Source organism: Danio rerio, chromosome 16 (genome assembly GCF_049306965.1).
Source record: "Danio rerio strain Tuebingen ecotype United States chromosome 16, GRCz12tu, whole genome shotgun sequence".
NCBI lineage: Eukaryota > Metazoa > Chordata > Actinopteri > Cypriniformes > Danionidae > Danio > Danio rerio.
The window spans coordinates 59,294,349-59,320,163 of NC_133191.1; the positions used below are offsets into that span (position 1 = coordinate 59,294,349).

Consider the following 25,815-nt stretch of genomic DNA (forward strand, 5'->3'; position numbering starts at 1 on the left):
AATTTTAAAAGGAGAAGTGAACCACACTGAACTGAACTAAGCTGAAAACTGAACCGACGCTGTTTCAATTTACTATAATCTTCTATGTGAAGCTGTTTTGACACAACCTACATTGTAAAAGCGCTGTACAAATGAAGTTAAATTGAACAGTGAAATTAGCCATGGGATGGCTTTAATGCTTGTTTGTTGTTTGTACAGGTATTAATTGTGCACCACGAGTAACTAAATAATGCAACCATATGGATCCTAACGTTATCTGTTTATATCAGTTACTCAGAGGAGGCAAGTATGTTTAATTAATAGTATAGTTCATCTAAAATAACACATTTAAAGTAACAAAGCTTGAGTTTTTCTTTTGTTAAACACAATATAAATTATTCTGAAGAATGGAAGCAAAATATATAATTGACCACAATACTGCCTGTAGAATTAAATATACCATACAAATTAGGGCTGCACAATATTGCAAAAATCTGACATTGCAATGTTTTGTTTTTCTGCGATAAATATTACTGATAGGGATGTTCTGTTTATTATTTATTTCAGAGCAAATGTAAAGAATGTGTTATAGGTGTCTGAGAGACACAGTGTTCATGTACAGCAGCTAAAATCAGTAGTAGAATGACGTGTTCTGCAATGTATAAATCATTCAAAACAATTGTTTTATTAAAGTACACTGAAAAAAATGATTCATTGGATTTACTTAATTTTTTTAAGGCAAGCTGTTGCAAATAATTGAATTGGGTTAAGTTTAAGCAAACAATTTTAGTTGGATTTACTCAATTCATATGTGTTGGATTTAAACAATCAAATTAGGTTGGATTAACTCAATTTATATGTGTTGGATTTAAACAATCAAAATAAGTTGGATTTAATCAATTATATTTAGTTACATTTATCCAATGAAATTTATTTAGTTCACTATAATTTAATTATGTTATTCCTACTTACATCTATTTATTTTTGATTTTGTCTAAAATGATCATTAAACTGCTTGCAAATACACTTTGAAATGACACTTGACCACATTTGTTTTAAATTCATTTTAATGACTTTTTAAGATGCATTTTTTAACAAAACATAAATCATTGCCTATGAATGCTTTAGCAGCACACCATAAAACAATAAACAGTTTGTACAGCACATTTAATTTAAACCAACACATAAAAGAAAACTGTATGAAGTCTTGGAGCAAACAGCAATTCTTATGAAACACACACACACCCCAATACACAAAATAATCAACTAATTAACTTAAAAAAAAATTAACTCATTAACAGATTGAGCAACTACAAGTTGTATGAAATGGAATAAATACAAAGTTTATAAAATGCACATGCTCTCGCACACACACACACACACACACACACACACACACAATTTAAAACAAGTTCCTACAGCAAATTAATTTTGCACACAAAGAAAACTTAATTCACTTATTAAACAATTCCTACTCTAAACTGCAATTTGTATATGATATACATATGGTTGTTGAGCATTTATCAACACTTCAATGCTTTAAATTACAGCATCGCACTGTTTTCCAGTATGAGAACCTTTAAGGAGAGCTGGTCAGTTCATTTGCACAAGTACTTTTTGGGCAAACTCGTAATAGTATTTGAGTTCTTTTGGGTAGGCCAAATCAAGCACATAAATTGCCCCCAACATCAGTGCACAGGCTTGTGCAAGAGATTTTATCTGTTCAAGAATCACTTTTCCATCCACAACGATGCCAATGTCCTCATAATCTCCTCTTTCCTTTTGATGACACATATGGCCATGGCAGTGTTTGTCAGGTCCTTCAAAAATTCTTCTTTTTGGTTGCCCTATATTTAAATAAAAAGAAACCATTATTAGACATTGTTTTTGAAACATATTTTGTAAAAAGTCAGAAGAAATCAAATGTAAATAAAACCAAAACCTTAACGGCCCTCCCCACACCCACATTGATACCTGTGAAATATTATAACAATCATTTATGATTGCATACTGGCGAACATATATTTGTGCATGATCTGCAAGCACGACTTCTTCACAATTATTTACAGGGTTTATTCAGGTTTTCTCAGGTTAAATTTAAGATCTTTTAAGACTAACTAAAAAGAATTTTGAAAAAAATAATTGAAAGGCAAACAATACAGCAATATGATGAAAACTAAACAATGTCAAGGAAGCATTTTTGCATTATAATTTAAATAATATTACACAAGGTTTAAGGCCTGAAAACCACAGATTTGGCCACTTGAATGTGGAAATAACTTCTGATCAGACCCACTGTATATCAATATACCTGGTCATAATTGTTCACCTTAACCCTTCTGTATTATTTATATTTACTACCCTTTCCTTATGTTAGTTGCTGTTTTTTTGCCCCATTGACTTCCATTATAACATTTTTTGGATGCAAATCCATGACAGCATGTAATCACGCATTGTTGCTGGTTTTCTTCCCTTTTCGGTAGATGTATATTTTGTCATTTTTACTGTTGATGATCAGTTGACAAGCATAACCATTTAGATAGTCCTGTGCAAAAAAGTTTCTGGCTTTTATATGGAGTTCTTTGGAGTATAAACAGTAAATGATAGTGTGAGTGTGTGTGCATAAATACACTTACTATGTTTACTACATGTCTGAAAAAATTTAAATAAGCAACTCTCAAAACAATGTTTGCAAAAGTCTCTCACACACACACACACGTGCACACACACTATACTCCGTATAACTCTATATAAAAACCACAAACCTTTGCAATGTTTTGCTCTGCAACTGATGATCAATTATAAAAATGACAAATTTTACCTTTTCCTAACAAGAAAAACCATTAAAGATCGAAAATATTTAATATACTGTGACTGTCATGACCTTGCAATTAAAGAACATTGTTATAATGAAAGTCAATGAGACAAAATCAGCCCCAAACATAACAAAAGAGTAATACATTTGCCCAGAGTGTATTGTTGAGGTTTTTAAAAATTTAAAAGCATTTTCCCAAAATATGAGTAAAAATAACATGTCACCAAAAATCATTTCATGAGCTCAAACAAAGAAATCTGTCCCCAAATTAATATCCTCAACAGCACACAAGGCTTAAGAATAAGTGCACAAGTAAAATAAACATCAGCGAATGAAATTCAGTAGAAATGTCACACCTTGATGCAAAATTTAAGACCTCTCAAATTTAAGACTTTTTATTACCTTAAATTTTAAAGATCTAATTTAATACTTAAGACTTTTCAAAGACCCACAGGACCTCTGCAAATAATAAAAAAGTACAATGATAATAAAACAAATTTAATTGGACAAATTAATAGACATGTATATTTATTTAATTAGTATTTTTACAAGTCATTAATTAAACCAAAATAATTTTAATATATTAAGTATATTTTAAATGTATAAGTAAATATACAAATTTAAAACTTGAATTCATACTTTAAAAAAACGTCATGTTTTATTATTAGATTAAACATTTTCGAAGAATTATTCAGCAATACATTTTTGATTGTTAGTACCTCCACCCATTGACCTAAAAATGTAATTCAAGTCAAGTTGCTTTTAAACAGTAATTTTAATCTAAACATAAACATAAATTCTCTTTTTTTGGAAAAAAGTGGTTTACTTGTACTTTTGTGACTATTTGTTTGTAATTTAGAAATAATAATACTGTATAGAAAGACTAAAACAGGGGTGTCCAAACTCCTTGGAGGGCCAGTGTTCTGCCGATTTTAGCTCATCCTTGCAGGTGTGTTGAGGCAAAATAGTTTCTAGATCACCTAGTAAGAGCTTGATTAGCTAGCATAGGTGTGTCTAATTGGAATTGGAACTAAACTTAGCAGGACACAGGCCCTCCAGGACCAAGCTTGGACACCCCTGGACTAAACAATGAATATCTCTGGGGTCAAACACAGATCTGAACCCAATGCTGAGAACGTCAAAGGATTAAGAAACATATGCAACTTTTAATCATTTAGTATTTTTAGGCATACTAATATTAGGCACATATATTGCGATTTTCAAAAAGTATTACATCGCTTTGTAAATGTTTATTATTACCATTTGTTGAGTCTCCCAATACTATTTGATATAGTCAAGCAATGTGATGTCACACTCAACAAGCTGATAGTTTTCTCACGGTTCAATAACAGTGTGTATTACCGTTACAATGCGAGAGTTTGAGGCAAAAGATAATAGGTTGCTCTTACGCGTGTAGTGACCAATGGCATTTTTTTTTACTTCATTTACAAATATATGTAAATAAAAAGCATTTGAAAAAAGAAAAAAGCCATTGACATATACAGTGAAAAAACTATTTTCAAATTCTTTAAAATTATTAATTAATTTTGTTTTTGAGATATTAAAATATTTTGTTCATTGTTCTATTCATACTTTTGCATTAAATTAGTATGCAACTTACTTGCACGAATCTAGCAAGTGTTTGTGCAGCGCAATGTGATTTTAATAGACCATAATGTGTTCAACATTAGGTTCACCTATTAATTCAAATATGGCACTCAAAAAAGTTTCCGTTTGTCTCATTGGCCACTGTAACCCCACCCTCAGCCTCTGAACAAAGCAGTTCTTTCTTATAGCCCAGGTGCAAGCACTAGTACTATGATGCACTCACCATGTATTCTTTCACCAGGCATGCCTCATCCTCACCAAGGTAAGTAAAGAGAGCTTGAAGAATAGACGCTCTTTTGAGATGGACATCGGTTGTCTGTAAATAATACAAATTTGATTAGTTAAATACATAAATGATAAATTGGAAAACGTTAAGAAATGTATTAGATTAGATTAAACTTTGTCATTACACATGTACAAGTACAATGCAACGAAAATCAGTTTAGGTCTAATCAGCAGTGCAATAGCAGCAAGTGCAGTATACAGGTATAAGTTATAAAGTGCAGATATAGAAAAACTTTAGTGATATTTACAGATGGACGTACTATCAACATTATATACATGTTGTATTAGCTATGAACAGAGATTTAAAATAAATTATTATATGTACAAGTTGCTATTAATAATCAGAAGTGTACAGATAGATAAACAATTACAAGTGTACAGTATACAGTATGCACAGTTCAAATGAATGAATCAGTCTAATGTAGTGCAATGAATGTGTAATTTTTAAATGTGCAAATGTTAAATAGTGCAATGATAATGAGGAGTATAAGTTCTGAGGACAGTGGGGGTGTATTAGGAGGGCAAAATAATTAGTGGGGGATAGAGTTGAAAAAGGGACAGCTCTGAGGAAAGTGCTAATCCTTAAGGCTGATTTATACTTCTGTGTCAAACGCACGCGTATGCTACGGCGCTGACGCATAGCTCTTCGCCGTGGCCGTCGGCGTCGCTGACGTGCACCTCTCAAAAAATGTTACTACACATCGCAACGACGCGTAGCGCAAGCTCTGTGATTGGTCGACTTGGTAGTGGCCAAGTGGACAGATAATGTATCTCCTCCCTGTAGGCCGTCTCATCATTATTGCTGATTAGACCAATCACAGTGGTGTCATCTGCAAATTTGATGATGATGTTGGATCTATTCACAGGCCTACAGTTGATAGTAAAAAAAGAAGTAGAGGAAGAGGCTCAGCACACAGCCCTGTGGTACACCAGGGTTAAGTGTGACGATGGTGGAGCAGATGTGGCCTGATCTGACATTCTGAGGTCTTTTAGTCCGAAAGTCTATAATCCAGTTGCAGAGAGACGAGTCGATATCCAGGTCTCTAAGTGTAATCAATAACTAATGCAGAGTTCAGACTGCATGATTTTGAAAGTAGTCGTGTCATAGATGTTTTCACACTACGTGACTATCTGGGCTAGCGTTTTGTTGCTGCTTTATTTTCACTGCAAGATGGATCGGCGACAGGGACTTGAACATTGCATGACTTTACAATAGGAAGAATCGCCGACAACTTCATCTAAACTACGTCTCACAACCCAAAAACCATCTGTTTGACCAGGCTGTGGATTAATGCTAATATTGCAAATAATGTTAAATTTCTTACACAGACCAATTGTTTTACTTTACAGGACCTTCATCAGGAGCCATGGCTTTAGATTTGGACTTTATTCTTAAACTGAAAAACCCATCCCCATTCGCTGTTATTATTTGAATCACCATGTACCACAGATTCAGCTAAAAATCATCAGTAGTGTTATATTAACATTAAGTTAAATAAATATTAATTTATTTTCTTCTCGGCTTAATCCCTTTATTAATCTGGGGTCGCCACAGCGAAATGAACTGCCAACTTATCCAGAATGTTTTACACAGCGGATGCCCTTCCAGCAGCAAACCATCACTGGGAAACATCCATACACTTTCATTTACACACATGCACTACGACAATTTAACTTACCCAATTGCCCTATAGCGCATGTCTTTGGACTTGTGGGGGAAACCGGAGCACCCGGAGGAAACCCATGCGAACGCGGGGAGAACATGCAGACTCCACAGAGAAATGCCAACTGATCCAGTCGAGAATCAAACTAGTGACCTTCTTGCTGTGAGGTGAGAGCGCTACCCGCAGCGCCACCTGTTAAGAAAATATATATTTAAAAAATAAAAAGAATTAATAACTAAAACCAGCTCAAATGTTATCGATTATTTGTCATATGCCATGTCCCGAATAAAACACGTTAACGTAATGCACAATTGTTAGTCATTTGAGACTCCTTTATTACAGCACTCCCACAAGTTTCTCTCTTGCTTTCACAAATAAAATTATACATATTTAATGTATATCCATTATTAATAGCCTATCTAAGTTTTGCCCAGCTAGCGATACCTGCAGGTAAAGGTAGCCTATAAGCATATTTTTTTCAGTGCATGCATTGACTGCATCGTCTAATACATAGAATATAAGTATGTTTGTGGTTAATTAGATGGCATGATAAGCATAGACATGAGCATTATTCAGAACATAGCCTATATATTTATTTTTAAAATGTTATATTTATTTAGAAATTAAAACTATATTAAATTTCAACTTGCAGTAATAATCTAAACATTAAACTTTGCCTCGATGTTGTGCATTTATTATCTTTAAACACACCAAAATCTGACGATTGTCCCTTACATGTATATTACATTTATAATGATACTCAAATTTATTTAATCAACTGACTGTTTACTTGTGAATAGTTTGTTTAGTTACACTATATTTAAAGTGATTTCTTTTTTCGACTACCTTGTAATTTGACATGTTCAGCCAAAATAAAGACATGTAAAGGCTGATTTATACTTCTGCGTCAAATGCACGTGTATGGTCCGACGCAGCCTGCGCGCAGTCGAATAGCCCTTGCCGTGGCGCATCTCTCCAAAAATGTAACTACACATCGCAACAACACGTAGCGCACGCTCTATTAGTGGGCTTGGTAACACTTACGCGTGTGGGCGGGGTTGAGAGCCACGGCAACCCATTGGAGCGAGTGTTTACAAGTGTAGAGTCCCATGAAATAGCTCGAGGTGGAAACTGTTGCTTTGTTTTTACCTTATGATTAAAGTTGTTGTATGACCGCCGGCTCCCGCCTCAGAATGAGCGAGTTTTATTTTCTTGTTCATTAAGGTAGTGTTCAGAAAAAACAAAACCCAAGCGAAGAAACTCCATACAGAGGGAACATATAAACCTACTGCTTTTGTAAGTGTTATTGTAGAACAACACAAACAGCGCGCACAAGTATAAGTGCTCAGCTGCACGCAGGGCAGGCGCCGTAGGTCACGCCAATCACTCAACGCAGAAGTACAAACCAGGCTTAAGGCCGAATGTGCATTGTGCAATTTTGAGCCAAATTCTGATGCGACTCTTCTTTGAATCAAATTAAATTTCAACTTCGATATTTGCTGTGCTGTGTTGATGCAATGTACAGGAGGAACTAAGAGGTGAATAACCTCTCTTGGTCGGCAATCAGATAGTCTAATCATTTTATGTCAGGTCAGACATTTTGGTCGGCCCTCTTGAGAGAATCACAGAGATGAATCAAAGTTGTGCTCTTACTGCACCCTAGTACTGTGAAAACTAGGGAAGCAACAATAACATTTACTTATTCTTCACTTGTCACAAACCTGTTTGAGTTTCTTTGTTCTGATAAACACAACATAAGATCATTTGAAAAATGATGAAAACCGGTAACCATTGACTTCCATAATATGTTTTTCCTACTATGAATGTCAATGATTACTGGTTTCTAACACTCTTCAAAATATTTTATCTTGTGTTCAACAGATAAAAAAAACTCAAAGGTTTGGGACCATGGAAACATGGTGAGTGAATAGTGAGTAAATTTCCTTTTTTGGGACTATTTAGATTTTTCAGAGCAACATATTCAGTTAAGAGACTGTTTACTGTAATGTGTAGTGATAAATGTTTTGCAGTTACTTACCATAAAAAGTTGATGGAAAATTCCAACTGCAGTACTGGACAGAAAATGTGTTTAAACCCCTGACCAAGGAACTCAGCAAAGGAAACTTGTTGTACAGTACCTCAAATGAAAGGAAGCACATGATTATCATCATTTAGGTTCAAAATTCAGCACAAGTAACAACATGACCAACTTCTTAATCAACATATTGTTTACCGATTAATTATATTAGGCAACATTTAGATAAATTACTTATTAAACAAATTGCTGAACGTGATTGATATGTTTAGTTAGGGTTATTTTTATACCAACACCAATAAGGTTAGCAAGAACTTTTTCTTCAGTTCAACATTAAATATTTTAGCTGAATTTTCTTTAATGTTTTACTGAAGAAAGAAAGTCTGTGGGTGAGTAAACTAACGTTAATGGGGAATTTTTGGGTTTACTCCTTCAAAGTCAGATTTTTTTTTAAATCAGTGATTGTCACTGCCTGATTGATACGATATAAAGTGGGTCTCAGACCAGACAAAGCACTGCATTAAATTCCATTCTTCATCGCTATGTCTTAAAAATATGTACATTTATTTTAACAGTATTTTCCATGAAGTTTTAGCAGTCGTCTGCATGTGTTTTACGTTTGAACAACTAAAGGAATGCTTCAGCTTATTTAAATGATATTATTTTAATTAAATTACATTATCATTGATGTAAAAGGCACTTTATGAATATGGAAAAAGTCACATTAAGTTAACCTTGCGCTGGACGTTTATCGGTGGCTGACAAACACTTGCTGTGAATCTAAGTTAGTCCATTAACAGCATTATAACCCCAAAGACATAATTACAGCATCTTACGTAAAAAATACAGAACTGTATAAATGGACGCCCTTTACGTTAAAAGTTAATGTTACGCCAGTATGGGCACACATTCGACAACCTCCTAAGACAGTCAGTAGTGCCCTAACGCCAGACCAAATCGTTCTAAAACAAAATCAGTATGGTACTGTCCGTTCACAACTATCTAAACGCATGTTTAATGTTAACCATAGTAAAAGCCACGGTAAATTTACAAAGGACTGAGCTAACGTTAGCAACGAAACTTTTTTCGTTTGGAATGGCGGATCACGGACACTGTCGTCACATCAAAGAAAATGCTTATTCTCTTGAAAATAGCCATTTACTTCATTAAAACATTATATATCAAGTCTACATAACTACATTCTTGCTAAAAAGAATCTTAAATATATTCTGCGACATAAAAGCGAGATTTGTCAAACCGTGTGTAACGTTAACTGTTAGCTTAACTTGCGAGCGCGCTCGACGGCTGGTCGCTGTGAAATTTAAAAACGACCAAAAGAGACAGTCCGAACGAGAGACCATTTTATGCGTCTATGTTACCCACAAAGTTTTTTCTGTAATAAACAGTCTGGTACAATATAAAATGTGACTTACTGTGCAAATGAATGTACAGAAATCCGGCTCTGGCGTCTTGCTTCCATCTGACTGGATTCTGTAAAACTTCCTTTGGGCTTTGGCGCCGAGGCAACGGAACATAACGCGCATGCGCACAAAGCTAACATAATTTTTTCTAATAGACTTTAATTAATTAATTTAGATTGGATCACAACACATCTAATTCACTTAAAACCTATTAAAAATAATTTAATAAAATCAACAACTAAATTAAATTGTTTAAAATAAACTAAATTGAATTATGTTTATTTTAATAGAGGCCTAAATCATTTTTTTCAGTGTAGTAAACAAAACTTTATTGCTTTAAACTCCTGAAATTCTCAGTTAAAAGGCTTTAAAAATAAAGACGATAAACGTTTGCTCTACAGTTAACTCTGTGACTTCACAAACTGTGCTCTGAATAATCCCAACTCAACACTGTCAGTAGAAGAATTTAATGTTTGTCTTGTAGCCTGCGCTGTAGAAGAAAATAAAGAGTTGACTCAACTCAAAATTCAACCAGCTTCAGAACGTCTTTGAGTTGACTCAAATTTCAACCTAAGTACTGCACTTAACTTGATTTAAGTTGAGTAAACTCAAAAATGTCCTGAAGCTGGTTGCCTTAAAACTTTGAGTGTACTTTTTTTTTTTACAGTGTGGGCGTCCCAATCTCCGTTCACCATACTGGAGAGGGTCAGATTGCACAAAAGCGATGCATAATAGATTTCAGCTCTCATCTGCTAAATAGTACAAATGAGCTGCAGCTGCCAGGAAAGCCTCAAACACACACACACACACACACACACACACACACACACACACACACACACACACACACACACACTCTTGCATGTTGTCATTCAGGATGAACACTGTCATACATTTGTAAATGTTGTTTTGTATCTCTGAAATGTATTGTATGAATGTATATTTTTATTTTCTGCATGTAAATAGTTCTTGTAAATATATATATTTGCAGCCGTGAATTGGTTTTATGCATGTGTACAATGTCTTTTGGTCAGAAACTTTTAAGACTCCGTATTTACAATATATGAAATAGATGGAGCAGACAGATGGAGCCCTGTTCGAGATGCCATCTACAACTCAGCAATGGAAACTTTTAGCAAGCAGGAGAGGAAAAATCCAGACTGGTGTGAAGAGGGAATAACTTGATGCAGCCATTACAGATAAACGTGCAGCTCTGCTGGACTTCAAACACACTCCTTCAGAGAAGACTTTAGCTGCACTCTGAAAGGCCAGAAATGATGTCCCGCAAATTACCAGGAAGTGTTCAAATCGTCAACATCCAAATCCACCTAACTGAGTGATCCACATATGAAGAACAGACCCCCTGATTCAGATCATCAGCTCATTAGACATGAAATGAGTGTGGAAGAAGAAGGAGACATGTAAAACATGCAGTGCTGGTTGTCCTCCAGGAACGTGGCTGAGCAGCATTGATAATAACGGGTTCTCCAAATCTAAAACACTTACAAACAGTTCTAAATGTAACTTTAAGAACCTTTTAAAGAACTGTTTTGGTTTATGGACATGTTGAGGTTATTTTTTTATAATTTTTTATAAAATTAGGTGTTCATGTTTTTCATTATTAAAATATTTTTAATTGTTGAATTTGTCATATTATTCCAAGAGCTGTGCGAGTGTTTCTGAATTTCATTTAGACTTTTCATTCTGCAGACTGCTGATGAGGCTTTACTTCATAAAGCCAGCGAAGAGAACACAGTCTGAATCCAAGTTCTCAAGTTTCAGGACAAATCTACGGACATCGAGATTTGTTTTTCAGTGTTTTATATTGTTTGAATGACTGTTTCTAATAATGATTCACACTACACATCATTACTGGTTTACAAAAAAATCTACCAAACTAAATCCTGTTGCATTAATTCACTTGATTTTGATTTTATGGTTAAAAAAAAAAAAAACAGAAAACGTGTATATTACCGTGTTAAATGAGAATCTGAAATATTTTATGGCTTATGGCTATGATTTAGTATTCAAAATATTTTAATTTGATTATGTTTTAGTTAAATCGGTCTTACACTTCATATGTTCAGAACTAGCGTAATTACGAGTAAAGAAATGCTATCAAACTAAATTTCTAGTGCTTTTGTCTTGGTTAAAGAGTTAATTATATTTAACACGTAAAGGTGATGCAAAGTCATCTTGTTTAAACAGTGATTTAACATCGGAGTACAGGAGAACAGTTTCCCTGACGCGGAGGGATTCCCTCTTGCCCTCCTTCCCTTGCTTTCCTCACAAGAGGCCACAGCGTGTCTCTGCTGCCCTGTCATCGTCATCTGGTGACAGGGGCTCCGATAGATAGACGCAGTCTGTTCAGCTACAAATCTGCAGCGCAAGTAATGTCCGGACCGCGGCACAGTATGAGGAGGATTATGACCGATCTGACTTTGCCATCAGCGCGTTTGGGACCCACACGGTGAGCAATATCAACACTGTCCTGAAGAGCATCTGGAACGACCTTTCCTAATATGCCGAGAGACACATTTCGCACATCTTCTCCATGTTTTCGTGTAGCTTTAGACAGCAGCTCCACCTGTAGCGCTTACAGTCTTGTAGACTTGCGTTCAGCGAGATGTTTCCACATGATGAAGAGCCTCTCTGCGCTCACCGACATCCAGAAGAAGCTGTTGCACCGTCGCTGACAAACTTTTCATTTGTCTGGAGGCCGTTTCTGGACAACCTCGTTGTTAAAGTTTAACCAGGAGTCAAATCATCGCGATTCCGAATCACATTGTAAATTCAGTGCAGAGCTACAGGCCGATGCAGAGTCCTTCAATTAATCAGCCGTGTTGGACGCGTCAAAAACAATCATGCCAGTCCTTCCGTGATTACCTTCCCTCTTTTCCCCCATGCAGAGATGTCAAAAGAGTTGTATAAGGTCCACGCGTGTTTTTATAATGTCATCGCCAGCCTTAAACAGTAGGTTAAGAGACCACTTCATCTTTTATACCCTGAAGAATAAACGCGAATACCTCTACCTACATGGCCCCCATCTTTGGTCTCGCCCTACGCTACGTCATGAATAGAACGCGTTCTGCGCCGCGAGTGTCAGAATCCACCAGACGCATCACAGAGCAGACGTGTATTGAGAAGCTCCGCATTTCATACTCAAACAAGGCGAAAAATCCTAAATTAACTGCAGTAAACGTATTTATACACCCTAGAGAGCGTTATTTACCGAAAATAAATGGAACAAAGTATGTCTAATGTTCCAGGTCCTTCGGGACAAAGAAGACAGCCGTCTACACTGGGAATAGGTCCATCTCCTGGTTCTGGTACATGTTAATGTATTTTTATTGTTTGATTGATGTTGTTTAACCCTTGTGTTGCTGTTCAGTCGTTTTCATCCCCTCTGTGGTCATTTTGAGGCCTTAAATTTCTGTTTCAACATAGTTGAACATAGTAAAAGAGTAGTCAATTTGAACAAGGGTTAAATACGTGTTTTATTCTGTCTGTTCCGGCATAACTAGAAGCTGTCTCAAATGAACATGTTGTTTTTTCTGTTTCAGTGCAAGAAAAGTATGACCTGAAGGAACTTGTGGGAAAGGGCCATCACGGCGAGATCTATCGTGCTATTAGAAAAGCCGACGGACAACAGGTAAGTCTATTCTCCCTAGTCCAGCTTAGAGGACATCAACTTTGGAGAAATGCTGTTTGATTGCTCACTCATGTTTTATTCTGCTTTTCATCTACAGTTTGCCATCAAGTCGACTACTACAGAACTTGACAACAAAGTGGTAAGCCTGAAAACATCCGTGATTCATATTTGAAGCATCACAAAATACTCTTAATAGATGAGTCTGTCTACAGCTGTGGTTATACAAATAACTTCTGATCATTTTGTGATTCACTGCTGTTTTCTGTTTATTTACGGTTATGATGGGAATTATTCTGTGCTCTGTCGAGTTTTGATGCTGAAAATTCAACTCTGCAGTTTAACAGTGACTTTATTAATGGCCTTTATATTTCTGTTATATTTCTCTCTCTTTATAAGAGAAAAAGGACTGGCAGTTTATTTCCAGTAATCATATATATGATGATAATGAACATGCACAATAATGTAGCATCCAGCACGCCATGAATAATTATTATTTACACTTTTAGTGTCTTTAAGAATATTCAGATTGTTTTATTTTGCAACATGTTGAACATTTAATAGGCCATTTATTTTCAAACATGATGATTTTCTCATGTTAATCTGGGTTACGACATTGAGTATTCAGAGACTGTTTGTCTTTTATTCGTTAACACTGTACAGTAAAGTCCTCTCGTTAACATCAGTTAATTTATCTAAAGTAGTTTAGTTTATACTTTATTATAGTGTTACCTATTGTACTTTATAATCTTTTTACATGTATTTAATAATCAATACACTAAGTATTGTTGTTGTCATACCTGCTAAATTAATCTGTTTCACAGCTCAGCTCAATATCTTGATAATATCAAAGCTTCCGCAATTCATCACACCAAAATCTAATACAGTCAGAAGCCGAATTACCAGATTTTTACATCACAATTCACACGACCAGTACAGATAATGTATATCAAGCTCACATATTGCAATTCAAAAGCATAAATAAACACACAGAAAAAAACATGAATCACAAAATACGGAAAACTGCTGATTTACAGATTTTCTTTTACAGTTATATGGAAAAACAGGATTACATGTTGTTGATCTGCAGCTAATGTGCACTTTATCTTTAGCCTAGGTATCCGGGACTCCTACCAAATGAAGTGGCCATGATGACTCTTGCGAGACGTCCACCCAGCATGCAGCTCCCCAGACTCTATGAATGGTTTTGGGATGAAGAGGAAACATCAGATGGGGTAAGTCTATTTATTCAGCACATTTTATGCACGATGCGCTGCAGGATGGTTTGTCTTGATTCTTATTGTCGTTTTAATTTTGTGACTTAATTCTTAAATCAAGAAGCATTTCTGGACAAGTAAATACCTTTGTCTTGTTTTCAGAAAAGCTCGTGGGTTAATAATATGGCGGTGCGGTAAGCGAAATAAACTCGTTTCTTCTTTAAAATCTATCCTGAATGTAACTGGAAGCCGGTGTGAAGACTGACCTGAGGACTGCTGTCATGTGCTTTATTTTAACTCATTGCATCTGCTTACAGGAAAATAAGAAGATAATGCTGGTGATGGAGTATTTTGACTCGTGCCAAACACTGGAGGAGTTCCTGAAGCGGAATGAAGACCTGGATGTGTGGGACGCGCGCACTGTGATCCGGCAGATTGTCAAAGCAGGACAGGAGTGCTTGCAGCGGAACATCTGTCATTATGACATGCATGACAGTAACATCCTGGTCGTCGAACCGTTTCTGTCCATCAGGCTAGTTGATTTTGGACGAGGGAAGCTCATGATTCCTGGTAAGTCTGATTGTTGCAGGAAGGAGCAGAGCAATTCCATGCACATGTCCACCAAATAGCGAAACCCTTTCTACGTTCTTTTGTGTAGACTTGTATTTTACAGTACTGTAAAACCGGTCTTATTTAATTTACCAGAGCCACACAAGTGCCAATTTCACATCAGTCACATCCATAAGCAAGTTTTTCCCGCATAAATGCAGAAATCAGTCATGTTTGTTCTACAGTGAGCGACTCTTCTCCTCTCGATTAGCATCGTGTCTTTTGGGTTGTGCAGTTTAATTCACTGAATTTCTACAAAGTATGTTGTGTACTGTAAACTCAGACTGTTTGGTCACACTGATGTTAATTTTCCTTATTTAAAATGTTTACGGATGGGTATTTTTCTGATCTCGTAACTCTGTGGTTAGTTGTTTTGGGAAATATAAACCGATGCTTCATTATAATGTCACCATATACTTCCTCTGTTCATTAATGTCTTGAGTTTTTACTGTAAATGTCACATCCGTAACGCTGGAATTGCTCAGCAGTGAACTTTCTTTAGTGTAATGATCATGATTACTGAACTGTTTGCTCAACACCTCACATCTCTCTCTCTTCCTGACACATCCAGGAAAACACCCACGGACCGATACCAAGATCTCTTCATCAGAAGCTGTTAATGTGACCGTGAGCCAGCTGTTTATCCTCATTAAGGAAATAGCAGGACATTGTTCCAGCATCCCTGCAGGTAAGAAGAAGACTCTAACTAACCCTGTCCAACCCTCCTGTTGACTTACGGGTCAGAAACCACTCAGGCCCCATTTAACCAGCAGAAAAACCCTGAACAATGTTTTTCTTTTATCTTGAGCCTTAATTATTTATGAATAATGAATCAAGTCATAATGGATTATTTGTAGCCTGCTGTTTAAACTACCTGACCCGCATGCTCTTTGTTTTACCCATAACCAAATCATAAATACATAAAGAGAAGCTACACACAAATGACACCTGTCAATCACTTTTCCACTGGACTCTGCATGAGTAGGCAGAGTGGTCTGTGTCCGTATAATGGCGTCAGCAAACTTGGTTGGTAAAAAAAAGTTTCACTAAGATTAATTAGTTTAAGCAGTGTGCTGATGCTGTGACGCATTACCTGATTGATTCAAAAGAGCAAAGAGTCATTAGACAGAGACAAAATTAATTAAATATCACCTTTAACAACTATAGAGAGACGCTATCCAGAGGATAGTTCAGAGGCAACAGGAGGGATAAGTGCTGTGTGTGTGTGTGTGTGTGTGTGCGCGTGTGTGTGTGTGTGTCATGTTTTCACGTGTCGCTTGTGTCCATCTTTAACCCACTTTCTCTTTTAAAATGTGACAGAATTCCTGGCATTTGTAGATAACTTCTATACCCTTGATGAAAAAGAAGAAGATGGGATACTGCTGCCAGTGGAGGAGATTCTGAATCACCCATGGCTGAAAATCAAATACCAATAAAGACTGTTGTTTACATGTGTAGTTTATGTTGTCCACCCAGACACAGGACCCGTTTTAGAGGAGATTTAGAGCGGTTCAGCATGACGTACACCCCATCAGCAGCAGGAAGCCTGAAACCACTGAAACCATTTCTTTTTCTCTTGTCCAGTCACAAAACAGTTTTGGCAGGACCTTTGCTGTTGGCTAAATAACAATATAGAAACTGACATTCCATCCCTAAATTTGATTAAGGTTTTGGTTTATGCAGATGGTTTTTCTAAAAAATTCCTTTGATGTGAAACATTATTATTATTATTATGGGTAAATATTATATACACAAAGTAAATGGATTAAGAGTAAACCCTCGACTAACTGCTTTAAAAAGGAATGTGAAACATATTTAGAGTCTTTAAAAGTAATATCCAAAGAGAATAAGGCTACAGAGGAACTAAACAAAACTACATCCGAGTCTCCTTCCTTTTAAAATATGTCTCTTTATTTTTATTTCAATTTTATTTGATTGTTTTTGTGTAATCCTGATAAAAAGTTTTTTTCTTTCTATTTTAATGTCATGTGTTAAAATGTGTGTTTGCACTGTAATGTAAATGTGATTGGAAGTGTGTATATTTTGTTAAATGCCGTTTTTGTTTCCCGTTTAAGTTTGTATATTGATCATTTAAAAAAAAAAAATAAGGTTTTCATTCTTTCATGTTTGTTATTTGTTGTTTTCCTGTTTTCCGCTTCTGCTTCCCAAATTCTGCACTTCCTCCTGCGAGGGTTGCAGTCAGAGCTGCATGTGAATGAGGGCCGGATGAAGCGCCCCTGTTCAATTGGTGCTCACTGCAGAGCCATTTGGGCAGAGCTGAACTCCAGCGAGGGGGAGCTTGAGCTCTCGCTCCTCCTTCCTTGCACTTCTTGTACGAGCGATGTCACTGGGGGTTGGGGTTAGGGGTGGGTTTACACATTAAAACTGCTTATAGGAGGAGGAGCAAGAGCTCAAGCTCCCCCTCGCTGGAGCTCAGCTCTGCTCAAATGGCTCTGCAGTGAGCAGTGTCTCTCCCCGTTGGTCCACCAGTTCTAGACCGACAGCTCCTCCAGCCAATCAGGTGAGGAGGGAAGCTGATGAGCTGTCAATCTAGAGCTAATGGGCCAATGGGGAGGCTTCAGCCGGCCCTCATTTGCATGCAGCTCTGACTGCGACACTCGCAGGAGGAAGTGCACAATGTGGGAAGCAGAAGCGGAAAACAGCATCATGTCAGAAAACAATGGAAGTATGAATTCCTGATGATCTGATTCGGTCACTGACCACATGTGTGCCGCTCTTCTATCATTTCTGTGAAATTGAGACTGTACGCAGAGCGGCCTGCGAACCCCATGGAGTGTGTTGAAGCTGTTTTCTGCTGATCAAACTGTAAACTATTGTCTTCAATAAACTGTATCTCTGACTCCTGCTCTTTGTTCATCACACCGGCTCCTTGCATTAACACAAGTCAAATCCTTCAGCGTAGTGATACGGCACTGTAATGCACTCAAAACATGCCTGAACTACTTTATCTGTGTGTTGATCTGACAATAAGTGTGAACACAACACAAAACAACACAGAGAAGATCTGTTTTACAGACTGCAGACTCAATTTAGCCTTTATAGAACAATATTGATGCATCTGTCATGTTTAAAGCACATTGCCCGGCCATTTGTGTGACTATAATGTGAAATATAAGAGTGTGTTCACTGATATGAGTAATCCTACTGTAATATCTACTGAACTAGTGCCAGGGCTCTTTTAATGTCTGACCAGCAAATGTTGAGCTTTAGCACAGAACAATGGTTAGAATGGAAATGACAGTCACAGTTGAAGTGGTAAAATGTATAGTAATGCAATATACAGTTACAATAAAATAATCAGCTGAACTCAATCATTAATGGGGGTAAGTGATGCCAGCTTAACCCAGCCTCACTGGCCAATTCAGCACAGCCTGATAATGATGTAAGACTAGCATGATCCAGCAGTTAGAGTGAACATCTTGCTAACTGTATAAAGACTCACTGTGTCGCCTACTAAAGTCAATATTATCCAGCTGCAGGCCCGCAGAACCCCACACGTTCTAAGCACACACAATCTAGGACACACGATTTAGGCAAACCATATATGGTTACGACGGATGTTAATATTATTAACCTCTTTTTGAACTTCGACATCGATATATTTTGATATACATGGTTAATAAATATTGTACACAATAAACAATAGCATTATGATCGGGACAGGTGAATGGGGAGCATTATTTCGCCATTCAGTAATATAGACTGGACAGTTTTTAATCATTATATGTGATCAGTCATTATTATCTGGCAATAATATGGCAGATACTCGTTTGCTGGCCTTGCTGAATGATCTAAACTGGACAGGTTTAATTTGTATAATGGACTCATTTATAATGAAGGAAATAATAGCAAGTTAATAAACGCAATAATACATATATGTAATAAAAATCTTTTTACATGTAATAAATGTATGACACTATATTAATATTTTACTCAAGCGATTTAATAGTGTTTATTTTCTTAACTTTCTAATTACCTTTTAATTATGAATTCCCACATTTAATACTGTAGTAATTTATAGTAAGCAATGTCTTGTTTTTAAACTAAAATTTAGCTATAGGAACAAATTAACTATTAATAATTAATAAAAAAATAAGAATATATATATATATATATATATATATATATATATATATATATATATATATATATATATATATATAACTAACAGCTGTGACAGTTAGTAAAAGATAAATATACATAAACTTATAATTATAATCAGATAAATATATAGATCAGTTAAGATGATCAGTTTATAACTATATATATATATATATATATATATATATATATATATATATTGTTTAAATTATTAACAATAGTAGGCTAATTTATTTTAATGTGACACATTATTGTTTGCTTTTTATATTTTACAACAAAGTGATTTTAACCAAGTATGAAAAGATTAAGAACCTGAATTAGTTTATTACACTTAATCCCACAATATAGACAGTCTATGATGTTTTCTTTGTTTATGTGGACACATGGATAAAGTCTTTAACCAATTATTTTTACATAATTTGAGTTCAGAAACTGCAGAGATGTTAAAATGATCGTTACGATATAATAATAATAATGATAACTGAAATGGGAAAGCATATTTGTGAAATTCAATAGGTGGCGATAATGCTAAAGAGTTAGTTAGTTACCATATATGGTTAGCCAAAATCGTGTGCCTAGAACGTGTGTGGTTCTGCAGCTGGATAAATCTCACTAAAGTACTAAAACAAACTTCACTCTTGACCAAAGAGCATAGAATCACCAAGAGGCGACACTCTAGTGCGATTTGGGAAACAGCCACTAGATGCCGCTAGTGTCACGCCGCGCGGCGGCCATTCAGCATTTAAACTATTAAAAGAGCTAATGATAAGTGTTGTAGTGTCGTCTTCCAGGTTGTATCTCCGCTTTAATGCGCTTTTTCAATAAATAAATAAAAAATAAAGCAGCTGCTTGCCACCATGACAGAAATAAGATCCAATGGACGGCCGATGGCTTTCATTCAAACGGGCGGGATCTCGGGGCTGCTGCTGGGCGCTGCTGTATTGGAACATTCTCCTGAGTGTCGCCTGACCTGTTGGTGATTCTGAGCTCTTTGCTCCTGATATAAATCATCACACTTTCCCCTGTGTTTAATTAAAAAGCGCTTACCTGTCTTCGAGATGGAGATTGGTGACCGGAAGTTCCGGAAGATAGAAAAGGTGGAAGGAAACTGAAGCTGTGAGGAAATAAGACATTTCACCGTCGTGGACAAGAGAAGTGAAGAGACATGTTGAGTCAATGATCGCAGAAATGTCCTCTTGGAGTATCGAAGTGCTTTGTTCGGTGGATTTATCCAATATTCCGTTACTGGCCGCCGTTGAGACTCTCGCGAGTTCGCGGCTGTGAACAGCTGTTACCGTCACCGAGGATCATCGTGAATATTCCGGTCAAGAAGTGAGAGTAAGTCACGTCGCAGATAAGGTAATACCTAACGTTATTATACGATAAAGTAAGAGTATAACCTGTCTTAAAGAAACCGTACTTTTGAGTGTGTAACGCAAGCTTTCAAGAAAACTACCGTTATTTCTCTTTAACGGACCGTTATGTTGCCTAGTTACGAGACCTGTCAATCATCTCCTCACCTCACTTTAATTTAAATATAATTATCTTATCGCAGATTCTGCAGCAGGATTATTATGCATTCAGAAATTATTGACCAAACACGTCTTTAAAAATGTTGTTCCTGATAAAACATCAAGCGGAAACCGTTTGACTATATTTACCGAGGCTTCTCGGTTGGTCTCTCGCGTCCGCCATGTTTGTAGTTTTACACTCTTTACCTGCGTTTGTAGTTCTATTCGAATTCAGGTTCAACCAGTCTATGGGGTAAAGTCTAGAAGGGATACAGCTGCGGATACCCACATCAATATAGCATCCATCTTTTATCCAACACTGTATAACAATAATTAATATTCTACAGTACTGTGAGTTGGCTTTAGGGTCGGGGTGGAAGTAGGGGTTAATAAAATACAGTTTATTGGGTAATTTAATAAATAACATGTATAATACTCGGTACAGCTACTGTTTTTACATTACTGTGACAGTTGGGTTTAGGATTGGGGTAAGGGTAGACTTTAATAAAATATAATAAATGAGAAATGTAATAAATAATTCTCATTAACTTTCAGCCGTGACCGTATCTGATCCAGCAACAACCGTCTATGCATGTGAGCAATATTATCTATTACTTTACAGGCAAATATATAAAATTACGGAACCCCGGAAGGGACATAGTGGAGTTGAAAAAAAATGGCTGGGTGAAATAAAAATATGTGGGAGCAAAATATATATTTCTAAGTTTTTGTGTTCCCTCGCAAAACTGTTTCTCCACAAACACTTCCTGTTCACTTCACTCACATAAACCCTTCTGTTTTTGCTGAAATTCTCCCATATTTTATCATTCTGTCCCACTTTCTTTACATTAAATCTGTGCGTTGATCGTCGCCTTTCATATGCATCCTCTGAACCAGTGAATGCCTGTATAAGCGCTGACAGACGCGCACCGTACAATAAACTGATCCCAGAACTACCCTAGTGACTGCTGGCGTACCTTTATTTCTGAGTGTGTACTGATATATAGCATAACTCAGCTCATTTAATTTATGGCTGATGCAAATATATTAGGCCTACACTGAAGTCGAGTCTGCTGGCCACCACAAACTCATTCGCTCCATGCTGTGCATATGACAGGATTATGAGAGCTGCTCAGCTCAATAACACACACATGCTGAGATGCTGGAGTATGATGAGGGTCTGAATATTTGTGCCACTCTGTCAAGATAAAAGTGCTTAAAACACCTTACTATGACCTTATTTTAAAGATGAATGTCTAATAATACTGCTAAAACTATTCTTTTTTATTTTATATATTTTATATATATATATATATATATATATATATATATATATATATATATATATATATATATATATATATATATATATATATATATATATATATATATATATTGAATGGCCGAGCAGTGGCGCTGTAGCAGTGGCGCTGTAGGTAGTGCTGTCGCCTCACAGCAAGAAGGTCGCTGGTTCGAGCCTCGGCTCAGTTGGCGCTTCTGTGTGGAGTTTGCATGTTCTCCCTCCGGTTTCCCCCACAGTCCAAACACATGCGGTACAGGTGAAGTAGGTAGGCTAAATTGTCCATAGTGTATGAGAGTGTGTGTGGATGTTTCCCAGAGATGGGTTGTGGCTGGAAGGGCATCCAATGTGCAAAAACTATCTAGATAAGTTGGCGGTTCATTCCGCTGTGGCGACCCCGGATTAATAAAGGGACTAAGCCGACAAGAAAATGAATGAATGAATGAATGGTGAAGCTTCTGGAGGTTGTTCAGTAAGGAGTGTTTTGACTGGTGGATGAAACACTCAGTGATGGGCTAAACAGAATATCCTCTTAAATAAAAGATGTTTAGGAATCGTGTCCTGTTAGGAAGGTCTTAATAATAGCGCGCACACACACACACACACACACTCAGAGCATCTTCACATGCACATTCAGCAGCTCATAAACACATCTAACAGAACTCTTCATGCAGGAGTCATCCGAGAGCTCCATATGAACACAGCGGTGAACATTTACATGTGTTTATGTCAGATGCTGATGTGTGCACATTGGGGAAATATTTCTGCTGATAACCTTTGACTTGATAAATTGTAGTTGTGGATTTATGAATTGTGCTGTGCATTTATGAATGCAAATGTTATCTTTTTGAGACTGATCTGGCTCCATAGAGGAGATGTGGAGGACACTAGTGCTACACACAGGAGATGTTTGAGGAGGACACACTCTCAACCGTGGATTCAAGTGGCGTAACCACAGTACAAGCAGAATAATAACCTCCATTATTGATTAATTAAATTGATTAGTACTTACTTATTAGGTGCAGTAGAGTGACGCTCCTCCACACCGGCAGGAGGCGCAGTTACACACGCGCTGCTCCAATACAGCGACACCGAGAGACGGATAGACGTCATGTGGAGTTTGAGCTCAAAACAATGATGTTTCTGACAGATAGAGCACAGACTCTGGGTTTGTAAAGCAGAGAGAATGATCGCAGCGCGCTGTCTGGCGTCTAACGCGCCGCTCAGGGTGATGTTCAGGGCGGGAGGATCGAGCTGTGTCCAGCGGAAGGTCACAACTGTGCTGAGCGGTGAAACAACCGAGAGACACACACGGAGGAGAGCAGGAGCTGCTGAGAACTACACACACACAAGAGAACACAACTACAGCAACACGCCAGCTGAACACCTGCACAACTACACAACAGGTGACGCGCACAGAAGAGAAGCGCACCTGAGCTCTCTCTGCCTCTATTAGACAGTCTATATAGGACTAATAGCAGCAGTGTACTCACAGTTCTATATTTAAATATCATAATACACTCAAACAATTTAATCAAGTGTTGTTCTCCATTACTGTCATATTCCCATTGTGAAATCAGGATATAAATACAGATATTAAGCAGCAGAATTGTTGGAAAATCACCATTTGACTGTATTGAATAACACTGTAATGCTTTCTGACAAGACATTACCATGTGTCATCATATTTATACTGATAACAAAAATATGTCATCATTCTTAATGTGCTTTAAACATTACAGATTTGACATTATCATATTTTAAACCTGTATTGGATGTTGTAAAACCGTGTATATACGCATTAATCTCATATTCAATACTCCTGCATTATGAATATGAGAAGCTGAACATGTGTGTGTGTGTGTGTGTGTGTGTATAGAGTGTGCGCAGGTGCTGGATATGCCTCTGCTGGTGTCTGCGCTGCGGCAGGAGAACGCAACCGATATCTGCGTCATCAGAGTCGCGCCGGAGCTCAAATACACCGATTACATGATCATCGTGAGCGGAGCGTCGCCTCGACACCTCAGCGCAATGGCAGCGTTTCTGATCAAAGTGGTACAGAAGAGAATCCGCATTCACACTCACTCCAGATCACTTCTTATACACCACAATGTAACGGGCAAAACTGTATTAACAAACACTCCAGTTCACTTCTGATTCACAACAACAAGAGGCGAAACAGTATTCACACTCATTCCAGATTCACACACACACATACTCCAGTTCACTTCTGATTCACAACAACATAAGAGATGAACCATATTCTTATTACAGATTCTCATCAGTGTAACAGGCAAACAGACATTCACTCTGATTCACTTCAAATTGCAGGAGCCACTTTCACATTCACTCCAATTCACAAGAATGTAACAGATGAAACTGTATCCACACTCAATCCAGATTTACACACACTCCAGTTCACTTCTGATTCACATCAAGGCAACAAAGGCAAAACTGTATTCACACTCATTCCAGATTCACACCAATATAACAGGCAAAACCACATTTGCATTCACATCAAATTACAGAAGCTGCATTCACATTCACTCCAATTCACAGCAGTGTAACAGGCGAAATCGCATTCACACTTACTCTGATTACCTTCAAATCAAACAAACTGCATTCACTTTCTCTGCTTCATTTCAGATGCAAAACCACATTCACACTCGCTCTGATTCCAGAAACCACATTCACACTCGCTCCGATTCCAGAAACCACATTCACATTCCAGTTCACTTCAGATTCACACCAATGTAACAGACAAATGTCATTAGGATGTTGTGTGTAAACCGGACTGAGGTGTAATGGAGTGTGTGAATGATTGGTTTGATTTCACTCTGTCCATTTGCAGTTCAAGACTCTGCGTAAGGATGAGGAGCGACATGTTCGTCTGGAGGGAAGCGACTGTGATGACTGGAAGTGCATCGACTTCGGTGTGTAGCGTTTGTGTTTCTCGTGTGTGTGTGTGTGTGAGATACGGACTGACTGTAGTGTTTATGACTGAGACTGTGTGTGTGTCCCTCAGGCTCAGTGGTGGTTCACCTGATGCTGCGGGACTGCAGAGATCAGTTTGAGCTGGAGAAGCTGTGGACGCTGCGCTCCTGTGATGAACAGCTGAGCCGCATCCCTGCTGAAACCCTGCCTGAAGACTTCATCTACCACAACACACAACACACACCATCAGCCAGCTCAAATAAACACACTGACTGACTTCACAAACACTGTGTGTGTGTGTGTCAATAGTGTCCGTTTGCTGAATCACAGATGCCCATGGGAACACTGCTCAATAATAATAACAACAAAGATAAGGGTAATAACTTAAACCTCACAACTATAACAACAATAACCACATTATATTAACTATACCTGTAATGATGATAATAACCAATGTGAACTGCTATATTGCAGTCTGTTTCTTTAAAAGGCACCTATTATGCAAAAATCAGTATTATAAGAGGTTTAAAGACGGTGTGAGTCTTTCAAACAGAGGGGGAAAGCCCCGCCCACTAGTGCCCATCATCTCTCCATCTCATTAGCATGTCCAGCAGGCCTGAGTGAGGAGCAGCCGTCTGTCCATTAGAGTGTGTGAGCTGCTGAAGA

The 25,815-nt window shown here is 37.2% G+C and overlaps 2 protein-coding genes and 1 long non-coding RNA gene across 7 annotated transcripts; 2 read left to right on the forward strand and 1 right to left on the reverse strand.

Annotated features, from left to right (window-relative positions):
• Positions 1–1,028: 1,028 nt before the first annotated feature.
• Positions 1,029–9,893, reverse strand: LOC108179665 (uncharacterized). The gene is made up of 5 exons (XR_002455869.3): positions 9,820–9,893; positions 8,390–8,489; positions 6,367–6,543; positions 4,626–4,718; positions 1,029–1,826 (listed from the first exon to the last, which is right to left on the reverse strand). It is a non-coding gene; the product is annotated as an uncharacterized lncRNA (long non-coding RNA).
• A 2,274-nt stretch (positions 9,894–12,167) lies between these two features.
• On the forward strand, positions 12,168–18,142 carry LOC103909000 (uncharacterized). 5 transcript variants are annotated; one of them, XR_012391838.1, is made up of 8 exons: positions 12,912–13,136; positions 13,371–13,459; positions 13,557–13,598; positions 14,569–14,691; positions 14,991–15,243; positions 15,854–15,970; positions 16,603–17,530; positions 17,699–18,142. XR_012391838.1 is itself a non-coding variant. In XM_073925636.1 (7 exons), the coding sequence occupies exons 4-7, from the start codon at positions 14,605–14,607 to the stop codon at positions 16,716–16,718; spliced, it is 573 nt and encodes a 190-aa protein (XP_073781737.1). In that variant the 5' UTR covers positions 12,168–12,277; positions 13,371–13,459; positions 13,557–13,598; positions 14,569–14,604; the 3' UTR covers positions 16,719–18,142. The 5 variants fall into 5 exon arrangements, 3 of the variants coding, with proteins under 3 accessions (XP_073781737.1, XP_068070381.1, XP_073781738.1); XR_012391840.1 differs by lacking the exon at positions 17,699–18,142 and adding an exon at positions 14,836–14,867 and having other exon boundaries at positions 16,603–17,404; XM_073925636.1 differs by lacking the exon at positions 12,912–13,136 and adding an exon at positions 12,168–12,277 and having other exon boundaries at positions 16,603–18,142.
• A 5,127-nt stretch (positions 18,143–23,269) lies between these two features.
• Positions 23,270–25,434, forward strand: malsu1 (mitochondrial assembly of ribosomal large subunit 1). Its single transcript, NM_001326615.1, has 4 exons — positions 23,270–23,621; positions 24,095–24,270; positions 25,067–25,148; positions 25,241–25,434. Exons 1-4 carry the CDS (start codon positions 23,402–23,404, stop codon positions 25,423–25,425), a joined length of 663 nt encoding a protein of 220 aa, NP_001313544.1. The 5' UTR covers positions 23,270–23,401; the 3' UTR covers positions 25,426–25,434.
• The last annotated feature ends 381 nt before the right edge of the window (positions 25,435–25,815 follow it).

Bases quoted from the DNA above. Each gene is read 5' to 3' on its own strand.
- malsu1 (NM_001326615.1), top strand. From the start codon at position 23,402: ATGATCGCAGCGCGCTGTCTGGCGTCTAACGCGCCGCTCAGGGTGATG. The intron at 24,271-25,066 runs GTACAGAAGAGA...GTCCATTTGCAG, and splicing joins CAGCGTTTCTGATCAAAGTG to TTCAAGACTCTGCGTAAGGA. The intron at 25,149-25,240 runs GTGTGTAGCGTT...TGTGTCCCTCAG, and splicing joins CTGGAAGTGCATCGACTTCG to GCTCAGTGGTGGTTCACCTG.
- LOC103909000 (XM_068214280.2), top strand. From the start codon at position 13,049: ATGGAACAAAGTATGTCTAATGTTCCAGGTCCTTCGGGACAAAGAAGA. The intron at 13,460-13,556 runs GTAAGTCTATTC...TTTCATCTACAG, and splicing joins GAAAAGCCGACGGACAACAG to TTTGCCATCAAGTCGACTAC. The intron at 14,692-14,990 runs GTAAGTCTATTT...ATCTGCTTACAG, and splicing joins AAGAGGAAACATCAGATGGG to GAAAATAAGAAGATAATGCT.